Source organism: Siphateles boraxobius, unplaced genomic scaffold (assembly GCF_051911475.1).
Source record: "Siphateles boraxobius isolate OS27281-9 unplaced genomic scaffold, OSU_SipBor_1 16, whole genome shotgun sequence".
NCBI lineage: Eukaryota > Metazoa > Chordata > Actinopteri > Cypriniformes > Leuciscidae > Siphateles > Siphateles boraxobius.
The window spans coordinates 8,464,903-8,489,890 of NW_027508766.1; the positions used below are offsets into that span (position 1 = coordinate 8,464,903).

Below are 24,988 nucleotides of genomic sequence, written 5' to 3' on the forward strand. Positions count from 1 at the left end.
AGGAACCTCCTGCCCACTTACACTCTCAAAATCACACCTGGACATCATTATGTTAATTAGCTTATGAGTCTGAAAACATGCCTACTTGTAGGTGTGCTGTGCCCTGACATGACATTAATATTGCATTATAAATCAGCGTTACGTTATTGAAGGCACAAACAAAGAGTTCTGAAAGGGATGTGAAAATAAATGAGCATGAGGGAGATATTAACATCCTTTTTTCAAATGTTCGCTCGAGGAAAAAAAAAGAAGGTATTTTTGTCTTAGTTATGTTTCCACACAATTCGCTGAATGTATGTGTGAAAGATTTATTTTGGTCTGCTAGCATATAAATGAAAGTTTATAAGAATTGGCAGCATGTAAGAATGACAGCAGATTTTTAAGAAGTGATCCCATATTCTTATCTGAAAAATCTCTGCACATTTGTCTATAGTAAAACATTTTGAAGCATGCACTGAGAAATAATTAAATTCATTTCTATTAGTAGTTTTCATTCTTCACTCACACTATAGATGTAAATTAATTATGTATTACATGTAATATAATGTATTAAATATACATTATTAATTACCTTATTAACATTTTACATGCAGTATAGAAACAGGAAATGTGCAGTGTTTCCTTTCATGTAAACTCGTTTAAAACTAGCTGTACCGGTATATCAGATTTTGTGCACTGAGCTCTAAAATTTATGCTGGACTGGGAGTTTCTCACCACAGAAAAACGGCACCATTGGTAACCGCAGTTACCATTTTTATGGCAAAACATTGTTTGTAAAGTTTCCCTCTGCACTGAAGCGGTTAAAGAAATGAATAATGATCAGTATTATATTAATGACAGATTTGCTTAATGTCATACACTTGTCTTTGGATTTCTAAATTTTAAATTACCTTTCCCACACAACCCTTCAGATGACAAGCTATTTGATGAATGGATGTATGGATTTTTTCTTTCTTGGAGTGTAAGAACCCTGCTGTTACGAATGAGTTTCGGTTCATGGCTGTCTATGACTGTTCAGACATGCTAAAACCATGTCATTATGTCAGTAGTTTCTCTTTCCGCATTTTGATCATATGACATTGCCCTAGGTGTGGAGGAAAAAAGAAGGGAAGATTTCTTTGGAAATCTGAACATCCTTTCGGTTTGAAAACAGTAACAAGTACATATAGTTCAACCCATACATTGATTTAATCTTGTTCTTTTTGCTTTGAGTTGGAAAGCAGAATGCTGGCGACTGCAACGTGATCTCATGAGAATACGTGTGTATTTTTACGTTAAAGTCCCTGTAAAGGCAATAAAAAAAAAAAATCTAAACGCATTATAAATGTTAGAAATGTATTGCTAAAACATATTACAAAGACTGTGAAATGTGAAGTACTGAATTGTGGAGTTAGACCGTTAAACAGTTTTTCACCATTGCTATTTTCCGGATTTTTTGGGCGGGTCTAAAATGGGGCTCGATGACGCAGTGGAGCCCCTGAGCTCCTGGCCACCCCCCTACTTGATGACACACTAGAGCCGCAGTCGCTGAGGGTGGCCGCTCCACTAACAATATAAATAGAGCACATTCGCATCAGTTTGCGGCTCAATTGCGAGTTACTGTCAATACTATTATAGGTACTACAGCGTACAGCTTGCTAGTTATGTCTTCGTAGCGGAAATGCGTACTACCTGGATGCGATCATGTACATAGTGCCTCGGCCTTCATCCTCCCGTCGCGCCGACAACTGGTGCCATCATCGGCAGTGCGTGCCCACAAATGAGTGTAAGTTTGTGAGCTTATGTTATAACATATAATAAGCTGCTGGGAGCATCAATTCCGGCTGTAGCGGGTGACAGTTGAGTGTGGCAACCATAGAAATCATGTCTATGGTGGAGAAAGGCAGCTTTACCACGAGTGGGCGTGGTTTCAGCGCAGCCAGCGGACACGCCCCCAGCGTTTGAGAGCAGAGACTACTGCTATTTTTTTCAAGATTTTGATAGCTTATTTTATGTACTTGCCGGCTTTTTTTATCATTCAAATTTGGCTGGGTGGCTAATAACACATTTTTTTGTGATATGACAAACTCAGAACACATACTTAATTTTGACTTAACAGGGACTTTAAGTGTATGTAGCAATGTTCAGGGAAGAAGGAGGCGGGAACCGGCGAACAATCAAAATAAACTTTATTTAAAATAAAACAAACAAACTAAAATACCGCCAGCAGCCCCTCGCGGACGACTGCTGGCTTACCCAAAATAAAACATAACGGCCAGCAGCCCCTCGCGGACGACTGCTGGCTAAAATAAAACACAAATACAAAAACCAGAACAACTAAAATCAGGCCTGTTCCTCTCTCGATCATTAATGTCGTCGCTCCCCCTTTATGCTTCCGCTCCTCCGTGAGAGATGCGAGACCGGTGTGCTAAACAGGTGTTGCTCATTAGCAATCGCACCACCGGCCTCGCGCCGTTCTCTCACGTCCCTCGGCCGTCCCTCGCCACATACCCCCATTGCCCCTCACAGGCCGGGGGGCACCCACGAGCCTGTGCCTACTCCCCCCGGCGGCGGCGATCCCTGGGGGGTATGGACCGACAAGCCGAGGGAAACGGAGACGGAAGCATGAGGAGCGACAGATCGAGAGAGGGGAGAGAGAAAAAAAAAAAAAAAACATGGTCCGGTTCCCACAACGCGCTGCCATCTGGTCCCCCACCAGCTGGGCGATCTCCTCCGCGGTGCCTGGCGGTGACGCTGGATGGCCCTCGGTGGACGGCTCGACGCTCCTCCGCCGCCCGGTGGACGGCTCGACGCTCCTCAGCCGCCCGGTGGACGGCGACGGCTCCTCGGGTGCCTTGGGCAGACGGCAGGAGTCCCCCGCTCCCTGCTCCTCCCCATCTTTGGTGGACGGCAGCAGGCTACGGCCCACGGCGAGTGGCGGCGACTCCTCCTCTCCCTCCCGGATGGCAGCCGCCCCTCCAATACCCAGGCGGCCGGCAGCGAGCTCGACCGCCCAACCGGCAACTCACTCCAGCTCACCGCCTCGAGCGTCCATGGCCGCGAGTCCCCCGTTCCCTGCTCCTCCCCTCCCCGGCGGATGGCAGCAGGCTCCGGCCCACGGCGAGCGGCGGCGACTCGCGCACCCGCTCGATGGCACCGCGGATTCCCCACAGCGGCGAGGGCTCTCTGACAGCGCGTTCCTCCCTCTTCCCGGGTTTCGGCACCAGTGTAGCAATGTTCAGGGAAGAAGGAGGCGGGAACCGGCGAACAATCAATATATACTTTATTTCAAATAAAATAAACAAACTAAAATACCGCCAGCAGCCCCTCGCGGACGACTGCTGGCTTACCCAAAATAAACATAACGGCCAGCAGCCCCTCGCGGACGACTGCTGGCTTACCCAAAATAAACATAACGGCCAGCAGCCCCTCGCGGACGACTGCTGGCTTACCCAAAATAAACATAACGGCCAGCAGCCCCTCGCGGACGACTGCTGGCTAAAATAAAACACAAAAACCTAACACAACTAAAACACAGGCCTGTTCCTCTCTCGATCATCAACGTCGTCGCTCCCCCTTTATGCTTCCGCTCCTCCGTGAGAGATGCGAGACCGGTGTGCTTCACAGGTGCTGCTCATTAGCAATCGCACCACCGGCCTCGCGCCGTTCTCTCACGTCCCTCGGCCGTCCTTCGCCACAGTGTTCTACCACACATACATTTACTTACGTTTTATACACTCAGAAACGTATAATACTGACGTATTTGTATTATAAATATTTATAAATGTAAAATATTTACGTATTGACAGCACAAAAATTTTAATTATTTACGTATGGACTCTACTGACGTACAAATTTGTACCTCTTCCTATTTATGCTTATTAAAATCGTGGCATTTATGTTTTGACTCTATTGCATTCAACTGTCTTATCAATTACGTTTTCAGTCGCATTTATTAAATGCAGTTTACTCCTTTAAGAAACTCCCCCTAAAAATGTGTGATTAAGTGTAAGCTACACAAATTCGTGTTCGCTTCAGTCTTGTTATAATCAGATTCAGCGCGTTCTTCATTTTTTCTTCATTGACAGTTTTTAGGTCATAAATGTTAAACGAATGACAAAAATAATCAGGCAAACTAATATACTTTTGTATAATTTCGCCATTTTGTAGTGAAAATATAGCCAATGTAACATTACTCATCACTCATGTATTGTAATAATTAGTTTACTGTCATTGTGAGGGGACACGAAAAGTTAATCCTAATGTATACAATAAATACAATTTAATGGAAAAGTGCTTTTCCTTCTATTTCTTTCAGGGCCAGTAAAAATATAGAAGGGGCCAGTAAAATTCTGATCTACTGGCCCTGGGGGCCAGTGGGGATTTTTTTTTTCTGTTGAGCCCTGAGTATGTCCCAAAGCTTGCCTACTCTTTTGCTACACACTCAAAAGTATGTACTTTTTCTTCACAAAAAGAGTACATACTTTTAGGGCGTAGTATAAGTAGGCGAATTGGGACGCAGCAATTGGCTTCTCCCCTGCTTCGTCACAAATTGCGACAATCCGTGTTCCAGTCGGTGTGCTACATTTGAAATGAAGAAGCGCGCGCCTTCACAGTGCGAGCCGAAACCGGATTAACATTTTCATGGATTAATAACTTAAATTCTACTCAGAGAGGACTGCGTCTGCAACACATAATGATGTGAACGACTTTTGGTACCGGTTTTGACATTTTCGCAATAAATAAATGAATTATTGTGATTATAATTGTCTGTCTGTTATGTTTTTCTTCAGATACCTCCATATTATACGTTTCAGCTTGTATGAAACGTACAAAAAAGTATGTTTTCTATCTTTGAAAAAAACATATTAATACCTACCTATTATCAATGAGACCTGGCTGGGCTGGCTGGCCTGTTGGTTCAGGTATGGTATCTTCTCTGAAAACATCACTTTTCAAAGAACAGAACACTTCATTCCATTCCATATCTGTCAGCACAGAATTTTGGAAGACTCTTTAGAACTTGGATGAGTTTCAGGTGGTAATATAGTTTATGTAATCTCTATTCTACAGTGAGCTGATCTCATATTTTCAATTTAAAATCTCTCAAAGTTATATTCACAAAAGTATTATTTTACTTAATGTTATTGGATTAAGGAGGAGGAAAGGATAATCTTATGAATAGATGCGGTGCAGATCCATCCATGGACAGTTCACATAAAGTCATCACTACATCTCCAGGCATGCGGGCATGCTGTTAATGAAAAAACATGTTTCCAATGGTGCGCCAAAAAAAAAAAACTAGGGTAAAAAAAACTGCTTAGACAATCAAATCTGAGGATCAGAACTAACTGTTGTATAATAATATGTCAATTATTTAAATGAGGACATATTGTGTGACAATTCCAGAGTTCGGGTTTAATAACAAAAAATGACCATGGAAGAGAGTAAGTGCAAATGTATGTATGCAACAGCTTAGACATAATGAAGGACACGCAGGAAAATTGAAAGTAGTATTTAACCGTTGTGAATTACCTGAAACAGGGATAATTTGAGCTGACACTGCAGCATATATATAAAAACTCTAGCTCCATAGTTTTAAATATATTGTAATCTAGCATTGTTTGCTTTTGGACAAGACAATAAAATATAATTGTAATGAACAAGGTGGGAGTTAATGAGAGCACCAGTGTTTGGGAAGCTACTTTAAAATTGTAGGCTAGTTTGCCAAGATACAAATGTAATGTAAAGGTTAAGTATAGGTAGGCTATAACAAAAGCTGAAGCTACTTAAGGGGCCAATATTTAGCCAACATAATCCTTTACAATGTATTCAGAGCCGTAAACAATAGTAGTTTTTAAATGAATTAATATTTTAGTTAGAAAAAAGTTAATGCTAAATAGCCGATGAGCAGCAGTTTTTCGTTAAACTAAGACCTAAAAACAGGGTTGCCAATATTCACAAGACAAATAAGAAACTGCAACTCCAGAAACAAGCCCAATATTATTTATTGTCATTAATTGTATTGTCATGCTAGTTAGGGAACAGATTTTAATGATAAATCCACAAACACGTAGCGTCAACATATACGCAAACAAGATTGGACAAAGAACTGAACAAAACAGGAAGTATATACACAAGGATAATGAGGGAACTAAACAGGAACAGCTGAACATAACTATATTCTCCAATAAAGACAGTGCTAAAATCGCCCAAAATAAGGATTTTCTTAAATTTAAGGCACAACAAGGGCAACAGATCTGCAAACTCTGATAAAAAAGAGGATACCGGACAAAACTCCTTGCATTTAAGGGCTGGCATGTTGTTAAAATGAACTCCATAGGCTAACAAAACAGTCTTTTGAAAAGAGATGGCATCGGATGATGAATGTGTAAAAATGAAGAGCAATGTATGTAGCACTTAGGCCGCAGTATTCCAATATATCTGCAGAGTGCATAGGTTTAATTCGCCCTTTAACAGTTACCCTTTAGGTTCAGCAATTGGCGAGCAGTGTAACTTAAAGCCATGCAGGAGGAATCCACACCAACAGAAACCTTGCAGTTATGTGGGTCCGGTAAGGCAACAGGAGAGTTGATTACAGCAGATAATGCTCAAAAATAAAAGCAACAAACCAACAGGTGAAATGTGGTTCCGCAGAGTTCAGCTCCAACCCCCATTAAACACACCTGAGCTGGAACTACCAGAAACTTCCTGGCAGCAGTGTTGAGGCAAGTTGGGAGCTAAACTCTGCAGGTCAATTGCCTTCCAGGACTGAGTTTGGACAACCTTGTGCTCCTCCCAACACCAACCATTTCTTAAAAACTATTTACAGTATAAATAAAAACATAACAGACAGTAATCACCATGATTAATGTATTGCTAAAATGTCAAAGACAGTACAAAAGTTGTCCAAATTACTTTGTGTTAATGCATACATGAAATGGATACATTTATGATTTTTAAATTGGTTATTTTATTTTATGGTCATTTCCTGAGTCACAGCATCAGAGAAAATTATTTTGTGTCCCGTGTTTAGATTATGATGAAGAATGCTGTGTTGCGCGCCTACGAATTAGTTCCTGAAGCGTATACCGTCAAAAATTTAGGACAAAAGTCCTAAACAGGACAAAAGTTTGTGGAGTTCGCTAGTGATAAGGCAACTTTGTTTGAAAAGTGGTGTTATAGTTAGGCCTATAGTTTATTTAAATGACCAGAAAGTGTCTACTCTTACAGAGGAAGCTGTTGAATTTCTGATGAATTTGTGTTCACTCCCCAAGTTGATTTTTCATCACCTTAGACAATATGGAAAGCCACAAATGTTTTTATTGCCATGAGGCTGGGCACCTCATTTCAGTTTGTCCTGTATTGAAACGCAGAGTTCCCATGCACAATGCATTTTTACAGTCTGGCATAAGTTCTGGGCTTATCAAGTTGGCTGTTTGTGCTGAGTTACCTGTTGTGGGAGTATCGCAGCGCAGCTTGCTGATCCCACTCTGATCCCTTGCTTCAGAACCGCAGTGAAACAAATTGCTTTGCCCAAGCATTCGGTTGCTTATTATTGCGATAAAGAGGTGTTGATGTGTAAATGGTCTCTTGCCTAAAGCTGAGGAGGACTGGCGTATAGGGGAGAGCATGGCACAACCTAACACATTTTGGTTCTGGCCCAATTATTAAAAAAATTATTAAGTTAGATTTTTTACACAAGCAACATACACATCTCTGCTACAAATGAACACTTCAAGTTTTTTCTAGGAACTACCATTTTCGTACAGTTGCACTGAAAGTGACAGAAGTAGGCTACAAATGTTACAACTTACCCCATATGCTGGGTTAATTGTAACAGACAGATGGGTTAGTTGTAACACTTGTGTGTAACACACATAATCAGTACTATTTTATCTGTATAGTATATATTGTTTGTGCATCTGTATAGATTGATATCCATAGATCCATCCCTCATCCAATCATCCTTCTATTATGGATCAATATCATGGATAGAGATATAGAAAAGGGCTGCACAGTTTTGCAATAAATAAATAAATAAAATAATTGCAATTGAATTACATTTGTGTGTGACAGCTGCATGCAAAATTATTATTATTAATAATAATAATAACAGTAATAATAATAAAAACAAGCTTAAAATAACATTTTAATGGGTTTATTTCATGAAAAACAGGCTATATTTAAATAAATAAACAAGTGATCAATGCATAGTAAAAAAATCAAAAATAAATATATTCCAACATTGTTTGTGAAAGTCCAACAAAGTTAAATATATAAATAAATACTCAAGCCTGAAAAGTTGTGTGGCTCCCTGTTTTCATTTCATTACCATTGTACACTTGGCGGCTTAGTCGTAACACTGTGCTACAACTTAGCCCGCTGTGTAAAACATATAAAAGCCTAGCTAACAGTTGCAAGGAGTTGCTGCTATGTTTCAAAATGTTGCTATGTTTTAGCCAATAAGACAGCGATTAAAGGGGCATTCGGCAACTCTAGCTAATTCTTCGCTGATTTTCACTTTTGTTGTCGCATGTTTTCTCAACGAGCTCCCCCTACAGCTGTGGGACGTATATTCCACAACAATGTCGTAAGAAAACTCACTTACGGCACCCTCCTCCCGCTTTCTACCGCTGCTCATGTGCATTTGTTATTATCGCAGCCGGCCAACTTTATCGTGTGGAGCTATGTCTACCGAGGTGGGTAATACATCATACACATTGAGGGCGGCGTGTGTGTTTATGTCGAATTGCTGTAAAGCAGTTTGTGTTTCTCGCTCGTTCTCACTTCCCATGAGACTTCCTATTTACAACTTACCGGGACGTTAATCCTCATGTTGCAAGGATGGTTTTCCTTATAGGAACGTTGGGGGGAAGTGGGGAAAGTCATCATTTTCAAAGGAACAGGTTATTAAAACATCCAAATGATATCCAAACGTACTGTGGTTCCAAAGCCTTATCAACTACAGGTATTAAGCGTCGCACATGAACATAAACTCTCAGGCCATGCTGGCATCATGAAAACGTATGATAATATGTTAAAACCTTTGTTTTACCCATCTTTGAAATCTGATGTAGTAAGTCGTGTCATGCCTGCCAGCTTGCCGGTAAACCTAACCAGGTTATTCCCCCAGCTCTGTGAAAACCAATCCCAGTGCTAGGAGAACAATTTGAGCGTATTTTAATTGATTGTGTTGGCCCTCTGCCAAAAACAAAAAGTACCCTTTAGTAGAGGGTACTAAAGTAGCCTAGTTATTTTTGTTTATTATTTTGGTCTTGTCCACTCCTGAATTTAACTCCTTTGTTTCTGGTTTTCACTATATTTTTGTTAATATATTTATATTTGTTTGAACACTATCTTTGTGAGTGAGCGCACATTCATTTATGTTGTGGCTGGAAATAAATGCAAAGAAAATAAATGTTGTTTATTTAAGGTTTTAAATTATAGTCTTTTTCAATATCAAGTAATCTCTTGAAATGTGTTGGCACCAGAAGTCACACAAAACAGATTGAGATGTTAAACAGATGTAATTGAAAACAAAATCTCAGTGATCATACAAAAGCATCAACCAGTTAATTCAATTCCAAGTTACTGTGCAGTTTTAGTTGCAATAGGCCAGTGAGGGACTTATTTGTCATAAGTACCCTTACGTCATAAGTTGGGAGTTCTAGATCTGTGATGTGATCATAACTGTGGACGAACTGATATGATTTAGATTTCATAAGCAAAATGCCTTGTCAGAGGCAAGAAAGAAAAACTTGAATTTCAGGTTTTATTGTTGGTGTCTCAAAACAACTGTCAGTGTAAACATAACTGTTAATAAATTCCTTAGAAGTATGTTGAGTTCACAGACATTTGTTTGCTTGTTTTATTCAATTGCTTACTCAATTGTCCTCTCTGAGACATACGGACACTTTGATATGAAAGTCTTCTTGGTCAATCATTAAAAGATGAGCTATATTTAAAAAGAAGGTAATTAGTTAAGAGAGCAAACAAAGTTTGAAAGAAGGAAGGAAAACAAGTTTAACGTATTATGTAAAGACAGATAAATGTTCTCTGCTATACTGTAGTCAGGCCTGTGTTTCACTGGCAGTTTCCATATTAAATATTACGCATCACAACCATTTCTATTAAATTATAAGAACAATATTAAAATTAAAAAAATAAATGTTTCCTGATGACCGAATCAACATAATGATTTCTGAAGGGCCATATAACACTGAAGACTCAAGTATGATGCTGAAAATGTAACTTTAGAAATAAAAAGCGATGTTTTAAACCAGTATTTTTCAATTGTTATAATATTTCACTTTTCAACTTTTTTTATTTTACTTCATTTTTAGCATTTAGTAATTTATTTGTAATAAACACTTCAAGAGGGCTATTAAAAAGTGTTATTTATATGTTGAATCAAACATGCGCAGAGTGTGACGTCATATTGTGACCGTTGCAGTGTGCATTGAAAGAATTCGAGCGCAAGTCCACTTTCGGTGATGTGTTGTGTAAGCTTAGGTAGGCAGTTTTTTTGTGTTCGTTTTTATTTCCTGTTACTGTATAGACTCTTTTATTGTATATGACAGTGTAAACAGCTCAATTAGATGATAGGCTTTGATTTATAGGCTTAATTTATGTCCCGTAGATTGCTAGCAGTATCGACAGGGTCGGGGCCAGAGTGGACAAACTGAGGGGGCACAAACGGGATGTCAGACCTTCAGACTTTTCGGATTTGAGTTGGTAAAGTTATATCTTTCATTCTAACTGATCCGACTTACGATTTTCTTAAAAAAAAAAAAGTACGATCAAAACTCAATCAGCCAAGGCTATTCAAACTCAATCTAAACATGACCTCATGAACATTTTTCACAGACTGTGATGACGCGTTTTAACGGCTATCAGCATCGTAAATCGTGCAGTTTATTATATTTTCATTTTTTTTATGTATGTACATTTATAACTCTAATCTTTGTATTATATTACCCTTGCATCAAATTACAAAAGACTAGTTAACGCTGGTGTGAGGGTGTTTCTAATACAGCGGCTGTGGGAGTGACAGTAAAAAGAAACGGCCTGAAAATTACAACCCGACCCGGCCCCTGGCTTTTAAAGCCCGGACCCGACGTAACCCGACACATCAACATGAATTATCTACCCGGCCCGCGGCCCGACGCCGATTTTCTTTTCTTTCTTTTTTTTCTCATACACGTATTATCATGACCAGCAGAGGGGAATTCAAATCAACCTTTAATGTTCACTCTTTTAACAATAGCCTACAAACAACTGAAACAAACTTTAAATATATAAATAGGCTATATAAATATGCCTCAAATAAAAAAACTTCTGGACGACCCTGGTTTTTTTGCTGTCATATTTCATCAGCACCTTGCATTTTGAGCATTGCACATAACCTGTAGAATTTCCATCAGAATCCAGCACCACTCCAAACACTTTCCAGACCTCTGATTTTCCCACTCCTGTAGTAGCGATGGTGAATTCACATGCGGCAAGTACTTTTCACCAACTCCATCTTCTTCTCCAGGTTAAAGGTGTGCACGCAGCGGCGTCAGGTCTCTCCCCGCGATGCACGTTGCACGCAGCAGCCAGACTTTCTTTACGGTGAACAGCAGCGATGATTAATAAATGTTTTTTTTTTCACTGAGCGGAAAAGATTAAGCCCGAGGTCCGACCCGAGTCATTTGCTTATATTTTCGACCCGAACCCGGCCCGAGCCCACGGGTCCCGTCGGGTTTGTCGGGCCGACCCGGCCTGTTGAGAACTCTAGTCTCTATGACGACTTCCGCTTCTGAGAAACTAGGAAATGTGAAAAAGGTATTGAAGGGTTAGTTCACCCAAAAATGAAAATTCTGTCAGTATTTACTCACCCTCATGTTGTTCCAACGCCGTAAGACCGTTGTTCATCTTCGGAACACGAATTAAGATATTTTTGGATTAAATCTGAGAGCTGGATCACTCCTCCATACTAGTCCATAGGCTTTTTCAGGGATTGAAACTTGCCAGCCCCGAAAAGTTATTAAAGACATCGTTAAAATAGTCCAAGTGACTACAGTGGCTCAGTGTTAAGTTTATCAAGCTACGAGAATACTTTTTGTGTGCAAAAAACAAGCAAAAATAACAACTTTATTTCAGCTATTCATTTCCTTCTCTCTGGGCCTCGAGTCAGTTTACTAGTGTAATAGCGTAAGCTTCTGTTGTTGTACGGCACATGCATCACACACATGACCAGCGTCGGCCAATAGTGAGCCTACGTGTGACGTAGCTCTACGCAATCACACTACGTTAACTGACTAGAGGCCCACAGAGAAGGAAATGAATAGTTGAAATAAAGTCGTTATTTTTGTTTTTGCGCACAAAAAGCATTCTACTGTAAAGTATAAAAAGTATAGCCACTCAGTCACTTGGACTATTTTAACGATGTCTTTAATGACTTTTCTGGCCTGGCAAGTTTCAATCCCTTAGAAGCCTCTGGAGGAGTGATCCAGCTCTCAGATTTCATCAAAAATATCTTAATTCATGTTCCGAAGATGAACGAAGGTCTTACGGGGTTGGAACACCATGAGGGTGAGTAAATACTGACAGATTTTTCATTTTTGGGTGAATTATCCCTGTCAATTTAGCTGCCATTCTATTTAATATTTCTTATCTATCTATTAAAAATTCAAACGCTTTCTGAAATTTTGACTTCTTTTATCCACCTTATTTTTCAGGTAAAAAATTTCATTTTACAGAAAACACCTCCGGGTTGTAAAATAAGGCGGATAGACTTGATGTGGTCTATCCACACAACCCCCCACCCCCCCACCCAACCCCATCTTCCCGTGCCCCTGGCCACACCTGCTGTGTCTGGATACACTGTGGTTTGAAAGTTTGTTAACTTGTTACAGCCTGTCACAACCCTCCCTTTAAACAGTAAACAAACTTGCTTTACAAGGCACCGATTGCACTTATTGACCGACAGTGCACACAATCTTAGAAGCACTATGCCCATGAGCGAGGTTTAAAAAAATATCAGGACGGTATGTGGCTCATTATTCCATCCAAATTTCATAAGGAGCTGAAAAGTGTTATTCTTATACTGTATATCTTGATCACTTCGGAAGTTTCCCCCATTTGGACAGGATTCCGTACAGCTGCGCATGCATGGACTTGCAATATGTACCTGTACAGGGGTGCAGATCTTGTATCAGTTTCTGTTCATAAATTGTGTCAATCAATGATCATTAGTCACATATATTGTAAAGATACAAATGCAGACATATTTGATTAATTTTACTCAACAAAATCAGAAACTTTCACAAGAAAACACTAACTGCTTAAACTATTCAGTGAAAATACAGCAGTTAAAGGCAATATTGCTGTTCAAATTGGTTGAAGAGGAAATGGAAGAGAAAAGAAAGATGAAAAGGAATGATGTCAGATGAGATCAGGCAACATTGGTTGATTACTGGATCCTTTCTGCACTGTAGGCTATATATCTAGATACTGTATGTAAGTATAAGCCGTCTTATTAGTTTTTTAATATAAGCGAGTTTGTCATTGTACTGTTTTGCTATTGTGTTTTTCATTAAGAATAATAATGAACCCACCATTCAAGCAATTGCTGCCCCCGAAACCCACCCCCTGGTGATACCGGTATTACAAGTGTCGTCACACTTCGATTAACCGGTAGGAAAATTTCCTCACCATCACATCCCTAATTCAAGTATAGCATACTCTTACCAGATTGACTTGTCTAGGACTGTAACTTTGACACTTTTTTTATCTTTCAGAAAGTCTTGAAACTGGATCTTCTTTAATTAATTTTTGGGAAGATGTTTTCTCTTAAGTGTAGGAAAGTGTGCTATAGCCAACAGAACCAAAACAGAATGAATGGGTGCAGACCGATTGCAGATATTAAGTTTGGCAAGCTACAAAATCCTTTCAAATTACACCGTTATAGCTAATGCCTTAAAGGGATAGTTCACCCAAAAATGATAATTATGTCATTAATGACTCACCCTCATGTCGTTCCAAGCCCGTAAGACCTCCGTTCATCTTCAGAACACAGTTTAAGATATTTTAGATTTAGTCCGAGAGTTTTCTGTCCCTCCATTGAAAATCTATGTATGGTATACTGTCCTTGTCCAGAAAGGCAATAAAGACATAATCAAAGTAGTCCACGTGACCTCAGGGGGTTAGTTAGAATTTTTTGAAGCATCGAAAATACATTTTGTTCCAAAAATAACATAAACTATGACTTTATTCAGCATTGTATCCTCTTCCGGTTCTGTTGTCAATCCGCGTTCACGAGGCCAGTGACGCTGCTGACGTAAGACACAGTTGACGTGTTATCTGGTGCGTCCGTGTATTCGGGTTCAAATAAATATGTCTGGTTAAAAAAAAATGCAAGTCTTCCCCTGTGTCGAAATCCTTAGACATGTTTGCAAAGATTGTTTTGTTTACAGCGTGCATCTCTCTCAGACTGTAAACGAAGCTCGGGCGCACCAGACACACGTCAGCTCGTCTTACGTCAGCGGACTCATGAACGCGGATTGGCAACAGAACCGGAAGAGGATACAATGCTGAATAAAGTTGTCGTTTTTTTTATTTTTAGAACAAAATGTATTTTCGATGCTTCAAAAAATTCTAACTAACCCACTGAGGTCACGTGGACTGCTTTGATGATGTCTTTATTGCCTTTCTGGACAAGGACAGTATACCGTACATAGATTTTCAATGGAGGGACAAAAAGCTCTCGGACTGAATCTAAAATATCTTCAACTGTGTTCCGAAGATGAACAGAGGTCTTACGGGCTTGGAACGACATGAGGGTGAGTCATTAATGACGTAATTTTCATTTTTGGGTGAACTAACCCTTTAATAACAAGGTTCAAAAATGAACCTTTTTAAAAAATGAAACCACTAAAGAGCATTCAGAGACACATATTTATACCATATTCACATGCCATAGTCTAAAATGTTCTATTTTAAAAGACGAGAAAAATGTGATCACTAATCTTAAAGGGCAGCTATTATTCCCCTTTTCACAAGATATAAAATAAGTCTCTGATGTCCCCAGAGTGTATGCTAAGTTTTAGCTCAAAATACCTAACAGATAATTTTTTACAGCATGTTTAAATTGTCATTTAAGTGTAAATTGGCATTTAAATGTAAATTGGCATTTAAATGTAATTGTCATTCATTTAAGTGTGTATCCCTTTAAATGCAAATGAGCTCGCGCTCAGTCAGAACAATGACAGAATGATAACATCAAAACAGAAACTCTCAGTAGCGGTGTTCATTTCGACGCGAAGTCAGACAAAATGTCCACAGAGCCAGAGAATATATGCTGTATGGAGAGAGACCAGGTATAGTAGTTTAATTGCTGTTATAACGTATTTGTCATCTGCTTTTATACACTATTAGTACAAGCCTTCTGTAGTGCACCCTGTCCAAATTATGGCCAAAAATATACTGATGAGTTTAATGTTCAGTAAAAGTTTATTGTACATCACACAAGAGATGAAGCGTCAGTTTTACTACAGAAAATCACCGTAAGAGCTGAATAAACACAGTGTAAGATTAAAAAAGTGTGCATTAAAGTCTTATCCATAAACTCTCTCTCTCTCTCTCTCTCTCTCTCCTTTCATTATCATCAACATACACAGCGAATTACACAAAACACTTGTTATTTCTGACAGTAAACAAATATATACACACTCTTTCAAGGGGTACTTAATAAACTCAGTTTACCCGTTGGTAAACTTTATATCTGTAAAACAACTTCTATGAACTGTAATAAAATGCGCGCTCTCACTTTCATTACTGTCGTGAACACTGACCAGTAACGTTAGGGCTATCGCTGCGGAGACTATAAGCTGGATCACGAACAATTGGTACAGATCTATCCTCGAGTAACAAAGAGACTAAATGAAGACTGCTATTCTTCATTCTTACATCTTATAAAAAAACACCTCAATCGCTTAGAAGACATTCTTGTCTACAGCTGCTCCGGCGTCGAAACAATGGCGGATTCATACTGCAGTGTCAGTCAACAGTCGTGGGAGGGGCCTGTGCAAAAGAACGTCACATTGCCTCGAATCTGAAAACTTCTGATTTTTCTTTCATTATAGGGTAGTTGTGTACACACACTGCCAACACACATTTATGTTCAAACACCATGTAAACATGAATTTTGCATAATAGATGCCTTAAATGTAGGGTTTTGCCTATGCTTTACTGTTTTTTTTTTTTTAGTTTCTGCTCTAAAGTTTTTGCATTTATTTATTTTTACAAATGTGGTAAATTCACAACTTGGTACTTAATCCATGGAGGTTCAGGATTTAAATCTTTTAATTCTGATTTGTGCTTGTGCTGTGTGCCAGAGTCCTGCATGGGTCCTTCCTGTTTGGATCTTTTGGGTCCTTCCTGTGGGTTCCTTTGGGTGTTTGGGTCCTTCCTGTGGTTGCAGATCCTTTCAGATCTGCACCCACAGTACTTAATAGAACACCACACTTGTTATCCAACAGCAGCATTTAGCTAATTTAATTCTGTACCTGAGCTGTGTAACATAAAATCCGCAATTTGAACCTCATCTGCATTACATTAAATCTATACACCAGGTAGGCTATAAAAAACTGATATCAGGGAGTTACTGTACGTTCACACCACCGCCGACTTGAGAGACAAAGAAGCTCTGGCCGCCCTGCCAAGGAAGCTTGTCAAAAAGTACGGGGAACCTTGTTGACGTTTTGGCCGCTCTGACGTAGCAGGGAGAAGACAAGTCTCACAACATTAAATGTAATAAACAGAAAAAACAAGCAATACATTGAAGAAACCTTTTATAATGACAGCATTTTATAAACATTTTGGTCACATTTGATCGGGGGGGGGGGATAATTAGCTATTATTATTATTATTATTTGCATTAGTGCAATTATTCAAATCGGTGTTACCGTGAGCAAATGAATTGCATTCCAGCTTGAAACGAGTGTTCGTAAATAAAATAAAAAAAAGTGCTCATTCTCAAACGTGTATCACTGGATCATGGATAATCGCAAAGTTGTTGTGTTTGGTGCTGCTGTATTGTATTTGCGGAGAAGACGTCGGACTCTGATATTTTGCAAACAGCGTGATATCATAAATGATAGGAAACCCGGCAGCAACAGTGATGATAGCTTCTCCTCCATTTTCTCGGAACTAATGTAGGAAGTTAGAACGAAAGTTTACATGGAACATGTTTCTCTAGAATCAGCCAGCGCGAAGGACGTCTATATTCCGATTGGTTGCTGGCTTTTGCCGCTGAACCGAGTCATAGCTCATTACCATAAAGTTGAGCTACTTTCAATTTTCTGATTGACGCTCAAAACGTCCTTGCAGCTGAGAGAAGCCAGTTTCCATTGAAAATTAATGACTTCCGGTAGCTTTGGAAGCTCAAGTCAGCGGCATGAATGTACAGTTAGGGCTCCTGTGCAACATGGTTAGCATTTCTGTCAGGACTACTATCGTCAAACACGATTGACAATTAGCAGACTGTTAGGATTGGCGGTATGGTTCTGTTCTGGGCAAGAACTCCCTGTGCATCCATGCAGCCTAGCATGGGTAAGAGCATGGAGAGCACCCCTTAGGGTAAACAGAACAGAACCAACATGAATGTATTGAAAATATCATTAATTCAAGATTTTAAAGTACAACATAATTTGAGAATTTAGTCTGATTCAAAGGGGAATCAGAATGCCAAATCCTGACTGGACAAGAGGAGGAGCTGGGGATTGAGGGTTATTAGCTCCTGAGAAACGCGATAGCTGCTGATAATACTGAAGGAGCTTATTTATGATTGCTGTGATAGGCGTCGTATTCCTATAGGTAGACGTCTATCGGCTGAGAGTCAGCTGATGCGAGCTTGACTAACGTGACCTGCCAGAACTGACGCTACACTTGATAATTACAGACAGGCAATTGAATAAATTTGAATGCATAAAAGGTGTAAATAATGAACATTATTTGACATTTAGAAAATAGCCTTGGCTATTGGATCCACAGTGTGACTAATTAATTATTAGATGTTTAAGAATGCACACATAAAAGGTAATATATGTAGATTTAATTTTTATTCATTTGTTTTTTTTTTCTCAACAGCTGTATTAAAGATATTACTGCCATCTGCTGAACACGCAATTTTGAGGTAAACTACACCTACTCCCCCCCCCCCCCCCCCCCCCCATTTGGCACATTTTGGTTCAGAAATTTGGCACAGTCTATAAAATTATTAGTCATTATGCAATTTTTTCCATTCAATTAAACATTCTGTTGAATATATCAGTTAAATATGTTCTGCTGCTTAAATAATTTCATAATATGTATGGCCTAATTGTAAATACAAAAAATATAAATGTTTCAATAAAATGATTGTGTTTAAATTAGTGCATAATCAGCATCATTGGAAACAGATTTCTTTTATGAATCATATACTACTAAGCAAGTGACCCTGCCCGTTCCTGGAGCCAGAGCCTTAGTCATGCTTTATGTTAACTCAAAATGAAACTTCTCTCCTACCACTGGCCCTTTAGAGATTAGCCAAATATACTTCTAAAATGTTACACACAGGCCCGCTTTTAAACCAAAAGCCTTAATTGTGGGTGATGAAGTTTCATAAGGTTTCAAAAATACATCAATGTGAGAGAAAGGGAAGAAGGAAAAAAAAGGAAGAACCTGTTCTATAATAGAGAGGAACAGCACAGGAATGCAGTGTGAAGGGGTGTGAGAGCATATGTGAATAATACAGGGAGGGATTTAGGGAGTTAATGCAGTGGATAGGTGAGTGTGTGTGTGAGATAAAGAAGTGTGTAAGGGGGCAGGCCAAGAAGGGCAGATCCTGGTCCATCGTGGCTATAAGAGCAGAGCCCTGGCCTTCACATGAGTATACATCTTTGAGGACATACAGTTTTTTTTTTCACACAGTCAGAGGAAGACATCCACACCCGGCTGAAAGATGGGTTGGCAGAAGGCCATGCTGGATAAGCTTGCACATACTTTCCATATTCGCAACAAGCTGCTGCGCCAGGGATTGGCTGAATGCTTGGGAACTCTCATCCTGGTGGTGGGTATTTCTCCTTAATCATAATTTAGTCACTTAATCACAACATCAGTAGTAATAGCATCAAAGCTGAGGTCTGTAGAAGTTAATAGAAATGCAGTTAGTCATATGGTCTGAAACAGTATGTTTATGTCTCTCATAATCTGTAATAAAAGTCAAAAATAAGATTTATTTTTTTAGTGCAATGTTACATGTAGAGCATCAGCTGTGGAATTGCGCACTCTTGCTCTTCTTCTCACTCAGATTGATGACAAAGTCAGGCTCTAATAGGCACTTTAGCACATGCAAGAACTCACATTTTCCATAAGCAATTAACTGTATTATAGATTAATCCAAATTAGCATTTATATCTGTACTATTGTGCACACAGTGGTGCGGAGTCTTACACAGATCTTACATTAGCATGTTTTAGTTTCCTGCAACTGGTCTTCAGTCCAAAAGACAGTTCAAAATGTACCCAAAAATGAAAATTCTGTTCAAATTGAAAAGTTTAAAAAAAGAGCCGTCCAAACCTGTTGCAGTTTCTTCTGTGGAACACAAAAGAAGTAGTATTTTTTTCAATACCATGAAAGTCAATGGGGTTGTTATGGATCCCTCTGACTTTCATTGTGTGAATAAAAACAATTGAAACATACATGATGAAACAATAAAGGAAGTGTACTGCATTGTATTTTATTGAAAGTACATATGAATGTTAAATATGCCCGTAGGAACTATACTTAAAGGAAATCATTTGCAAATAGATAAGAAAGAAGGGTAGATATGATCTTAGTCCTGTTCGTGAGAAAAACAAATGCTCTTGACATACATGATAAACAGCAAAAAAAAGTACTTGAACATCCTCTCTAATTTAGTGGCAATTTCCTCTGTGACAGACAGCGCACATAAGAACTAAGTAATGCAGCTTGTATCAGGAAAGAAACGCATACCAAAGCTTTCGATGAATAGCACTTGTTTCATCACTTCCATTATAATACCACAATCCACGCGTGAGAAACAACATAATTTGTTGAGATTTAATGAATCATCTTAAGGCATCAAGCCAATATCATCAGAGTGCATTTGCCACACCAATAACTAGGATTAATTTTGAAATATGCTTTAGTCCATTTTTTCTTATTCTAAACATGTAAAATCTATATTTTGGAAAGGTTTGACATTAATGCAACCATATTTAGTGGCTAAATATATTTACCAGGATGAAAAAATATATATTATTAACTTGACAGACCCACAATTCCCCACCATTTTTTTTTACTGTCACAGAAATGTTCTCAAACATTGCGATAAACAGGATGTCTGGTAAAAGCACCACACGTGGCAGACAACCGCCGCTGTAAGAGATCAGGGGTGTATGTGAATGACAGTCACATGAGGGGTATGAAATATGACTCTTGTTAAAGAGCACATTGACACCAAACTGCTGCTACAAAATGCTCTCAAGGCAATTATGTGATTTTACAAGCCCTTTCGTAAAAACTTATTTCAAGAATTACACTCATAGTTTGCTTTTAAGGTGGCCCGGGGTTATATGAGAGATAACACTTGAATAGAGAAGTCATGCGATAACTGGAACACTCAACAGGTGTGATGTTTGCTGTGTGGCTAAAGGTATTTGATGTGCAAGTTACTTTGAACACAGTCTTTGTCTGTGAAGGTCAGAGATGTAATATTGACTTTATCAGTAAACGTTCTTCCCAGAGCAGAAACAGGAACCATTTCTCTTTGGTCACACAATAAGCTTACTGTGAAGAAAAAAGGTTAAATAAAATGAATAACACAAGGAAATGTATTTGCATTTAGCGGTCATTACTGAAAACAAAAGGAAATACTTTTGGGGCCATGCTTAGGTGATAAATTGGTTTTGTGAGATGCCATTTTTAGGCTTGTGTTGACATTGTTGCTGAGACTTAAACTCATGAAAGCTCTTCAATGCTTCCGGGCAATTACATGACTTTAGTATAGCTATAGCGTGTGTCTGATAATTTGATATAATGCCACAGGTATTTATTCATACTGAGGTGACCTTTCAAATGAAAACTTCTGCCACAAGTCTGAACAGCAACTGGTAATTGCTCTTTGTCAGAAAGGACTTGTAATGACCTGTCTGAGATGTTCTATGTGAAAATGTGCAGCCCAAAGTCACTATAGATTTGTAGTGTTCCACCAAAAGGGAATACTTATTTTATTTTTAGCAGAGTTTGAAACTGCAACCTGCTATTCTCATCACCAGTTTAAAGTATATGTTGTGGCTCACAATTTGAATGCTTTGAAAGACCTACTCTTAGATGGTAAAATGATTATTCATAGTGCTGAAAGAAATGGCATGCTTGAAACAATGTGTGGTTTCTCAAACTGTAATTAACGGATGTTCTTATTTCACATCATTCACAGATGTTTGGCTGTGGTGCAGTCGCTCAAGTGGTACTAAGTGAAGGATCTCACGGGCGCTTTCTCACTATAAACCTTGCTTTTGGGTTTGCCGCTACCCTTGGAATCTTGGTTTGCGGCCAGGTGTCAGGTAGGCAAACTCCTCTAAAATTGCATCTTAAGCTGTTGTTGTGCATGGCTATAAAAACAGGACTGAGTTTTTATAAAAGATTCTTTGTGGATGAACTTTTTGGATGAGACAACTTTTCATTTCATCTTTAGGCGGACATTTAAATCCAGCAGTTACATTTGCTCTCTGCCTCTTGGGACGTGAAAAATGGAGAAAGTTCCCTGTGTACTTTCTGTTTCAAACAATTGGATCCTTCTTGGGTGCCGCAATTATCTTTGCTGAATACCATGGTACATGTTACGCAATATTAATGTTCTTTCTTGTCAAAAGTGTATATCATGTTTATCCGTTCTGAAACTTGTTTCTTTGTTGTTTTTGTTTTTAGATGCAATGTATGACTTTGCTGGAGACTCAAATATGTTGCTTGTAGAAGGGGAAAAAGCCACTGCTGGGATTTTTGCTACCTACCCCAAACCTCATCTCACCATCTTAAATGGATTCTTTGACCAGGTCAGTAACTGCAAGTTTACCAGTTTGTAACTAACTTAAATGAATTATAAAATCTCTCATTAAACCATTAAAGACATCCTCTGTAATGACTACATTTTTATTTGTAAATATTTAAATTATATAGTTTTTATTTAATTTCAAGGCATGACTATGAAATTATATACATTTAAAAAGAATGATAATAGAATATTTGTATGTAAATTAGTCTATTACCTAAGGGCACATAGTGAAGGTAAAAATAAACAAATACAAGGAAAAGTTTTTCAAGCAAAACATTTTTTTTTACCATCCCCATGTTTCCGTAGGACAGGGGTGTCCAAACTCGGTTCTGGACAGCCACTGTCTTGCTGAGTTTAGCTGCAACTTGTCTCAACACTCCTGCCTGGAAGTTTGTAGGATGCCTAGTGAGACCTTGATTAGCTGGTTCAGGTGTGTTTAATAGGGGTTGAAGCTAAACTTTGCAGGACAATGGCCCTCCAGGAGCAGGATTGACACCCCTGCCTTAGGGGGTTCCGTAAAGTATAATGAATACATTATTTTTATTATCTTATATGTTTTTGTATATAAACAATAAATATAACCATCTTCCCAGGTGATAGGCACTGCGTCTCTGATTGTTTGTATCCTGGCCATTGTGGACCCCTACAACAACCCGATCCCCCAAGGTCTTGAGGCCTTCACGGTGGGGTTCAGCATTCTTGTCATTGGACTCTCCATGGGCTTCAATTCTGGTTATGCAGTTAACCCAGCTAGGGATTTCGGGCCTCGTCTTTTCACCGCCATGGCTGGTTGGGGTGGTGAAGTCTTTACGTAAGTGTATACATTTAATTCCCATAACATGAACACATTATGTACTGTGCAATGCTTTTCAAGTTTTTGCTTCTGTCTGTAAAAACTAATGAGAATTTCTATTTTGGTTTCCAAAAGTACCAGACAGTGTTGGTTTTTGGTTCCCATCATCGCCCCCTTCCTGGGATCCATTGTTGGTGTGATTGTGTACCAGCTAATGGTGGGGTGGCACGTGGAGGGAGAGGCACGGGAAAAGAACGATAAAGCTAGGGAAGAGTCTTTGAAACTTAATGACATCACCAGCAAGGATTGATCTCATCAGCCCTCCGTACCATAAATCCACCTAAGCTTTCTGCTTATGAGTCTCTGGGTTCAATGAATATATCTTGTACCACACAAGACTCCCTCTTCTGTTTCAGAGCGGATTCTGATAGTCTTGCAGGCCATCAAATGGACTTTAAATTCTGAATATTTCAAGATTTCAAACTTTTCTTAATTGGTCCATCAGACCTTTTTTTCTCTTTTTTTTTATAACAGTGAATCTTATTTTTTTCTTCACACATCCTCCAGATTCCTCCATTAAGGGAAAAAGGTGTTTCTTCAGCAACACGAATTATATTAATTCACTGTTTTGAAAAGTTAGTAAAAATGTAGTGTAGCAACTATCAATAGTTACAATATTTCACTTTTTTTAGGTCTACTAAAAACAGCTACAATATTTAGATTTCTTTTTTTTTGTACATTTTCCAGTGTAAATATTTTTTATTCCGATCTTCATTTAAAGCAGAATTTTTTCCCTTTTTTTTTTTTTTACATTCTAGGGATTGCAACTTAACGTACGTATTTTAGGAAACATGTTACAGTCGATAGTGTAGTAATCCTGACAATTGCATGACATTAGTCTTTAGACTAGAGTCATCATCCTCTTCTGTATCTGATTTCGCAACCAATGTAATTTTGTGATTGAATGTTTTGAAGCAATTTATTGTTATATTAATAAAGGTTTTTGTTTTAAAAGAAGTCTCACAATGTGAAGTTTTGTAATTTTTATGTTGTTTAGTTGAAACCACCCTTTGTCGCTCCTTTGTCTTAAGGGATGTGCACATTCATGTCCTCCTCCAGGGGTTGTTGGTGTTAATCTATATTAGAGTTCAAAAAATGCCAAAGCCAGTCATTATCAAGAACATCACAAGATGAATTAAACAAGTCTATTCAAGGCTTTATGAAACAATAGGCATGGACCACTGGAGGCTTAAATAAAAGTATACAAAAGAGTAAAAACTTTACCAGTCTCAGGTTCACTTTATTGGGAGAACATCTGGGTGTGTGCAAGTTAAAATATAATACATTCCACCTTCAAGAAAGAAAACAAATCTTTAAAAGTGAACAAGTAGACTACAATAGCTTCAACCAAGCCACAACACGCCTGGTTAAAATTTTCAGAACTCAATTATATTATGTATTATCCCTAATTTATTTCCCATAACCCTACATAAACAAATTGTTGCTAACAACACAGGGTTGTTGACAGAGCAATAACTCACTTTTGTTACATTTCTAAAACCAATTGCAAAACAAAGGAAGACCAGCCTTCTCTACACTTCAAATCGGTGCATTAATTCAAGCTTGTGGATTGGTGTGTCACATTGTTTGTTGAGGGCATGAGGAGGATTCAGGCACTGAGTTCTATGGGCTTTTTATTTAATTTTAAAAACAAAATAAAAACTACCCTGTAAGGGAAAACACACAAAGCAGGGCACAGTAAGGCAGGGAAGGACTGAAAACATGGGTAACACTATACACACTGGAACATTAGAAGGCAAACTGGCACAAGACAGATAATGCAGAGAGAATAAATAGGAAAGCAAATTAACTAATAACAAGATAACAGGTTACGTTAGACAGGGAAGCACGTGGCACATGGAAACAAATGTGACGGAAGCCATGTGCCTCACACCAAACATCATGACAATACAGGAGCACATGTCCAATGAAAACTCACAAGCCGGGTGCCCAACAAAAACATACACGACCAAAAGCACATGCTGAGGGAACAAACACTCAAGCCGTGTGCTCCCAACAGAAGAAAAAATATGGAGCATGAATGTCTGGAGCTC

The 24,988-nt window shown here is 38.8% G+C and overlaps 1 protein-coding gene across 4 annotated transcripts; it reads left to right on the forward strand.

Annotated features, from left to right (window-relative positions):
* Positions 1–159: 159 nt before the first annotated feature.
* Positions 160–23,888, forward strand: aqp3a (aquaporin 3a). 4 transcript variants are annotated; one of them, XM_077231527.1, is made up of 8 exons: positions 160–252; positions 18,115–18,160; positions 18,937–19,075; positions 21,467–21,593; positions 21,725–21,862; positions 21,958–22,082; positions 22,675–22,892; positions 23,010–23,888. In XM_077231527.1, the coding sequence occupies exons 3-8, from the start codon at positions 18,968–18,970 to the stop codon at positions 23,182–23,184; spliced, it is 891 nt and encodes a 296-aa protein (XP_077087642.1). In that variant the 5' UTR covers positions 160–252; positions 18,115–18,160; positions 18,937–18,967; the 3' UTR covers positions 23,185–23,888. The 4 variants fall into 4 exon arrangements, with proteins under 4 accessions (XP_077087642.1, XP_077087640.1, XP_077087641.1 ...); XM_077231525.1 differs by lacking the exon at positions 160–252 and adding an exon at positions 10,628–10,716; XM_077231526.1 differs by lacking the exon at positions 160–252 and adding an exon at positions 13,566–13,662.
* The last annotated feature ends 1,100 nt before the right edge of the window (positions 23,889–24,988 follow it).

Coding starts and splice junctions, on each gene's coding strand:
- aqp3a (XM_077231527.1), top strand. CDS start 18,968: ATGGGTTGGCAGAAGGCCATGCTGGATAAGCTTGCACATACTTTCCAT. Junction 22,083..22,674: donor TAAATGGATTCTTTGACCAG/GTCAGTAACTGC, acceptor CCATCTTCCCAG/GTGATAGGCACTGCGTCTCT. Junction 22,893..23,009: donor TGGGGTGGTGAAGTCTTTAC/GTAAGTGTATAC, acceptor GGTTTCCAAAAG/TACCAGACAGTGTTGGTTTT.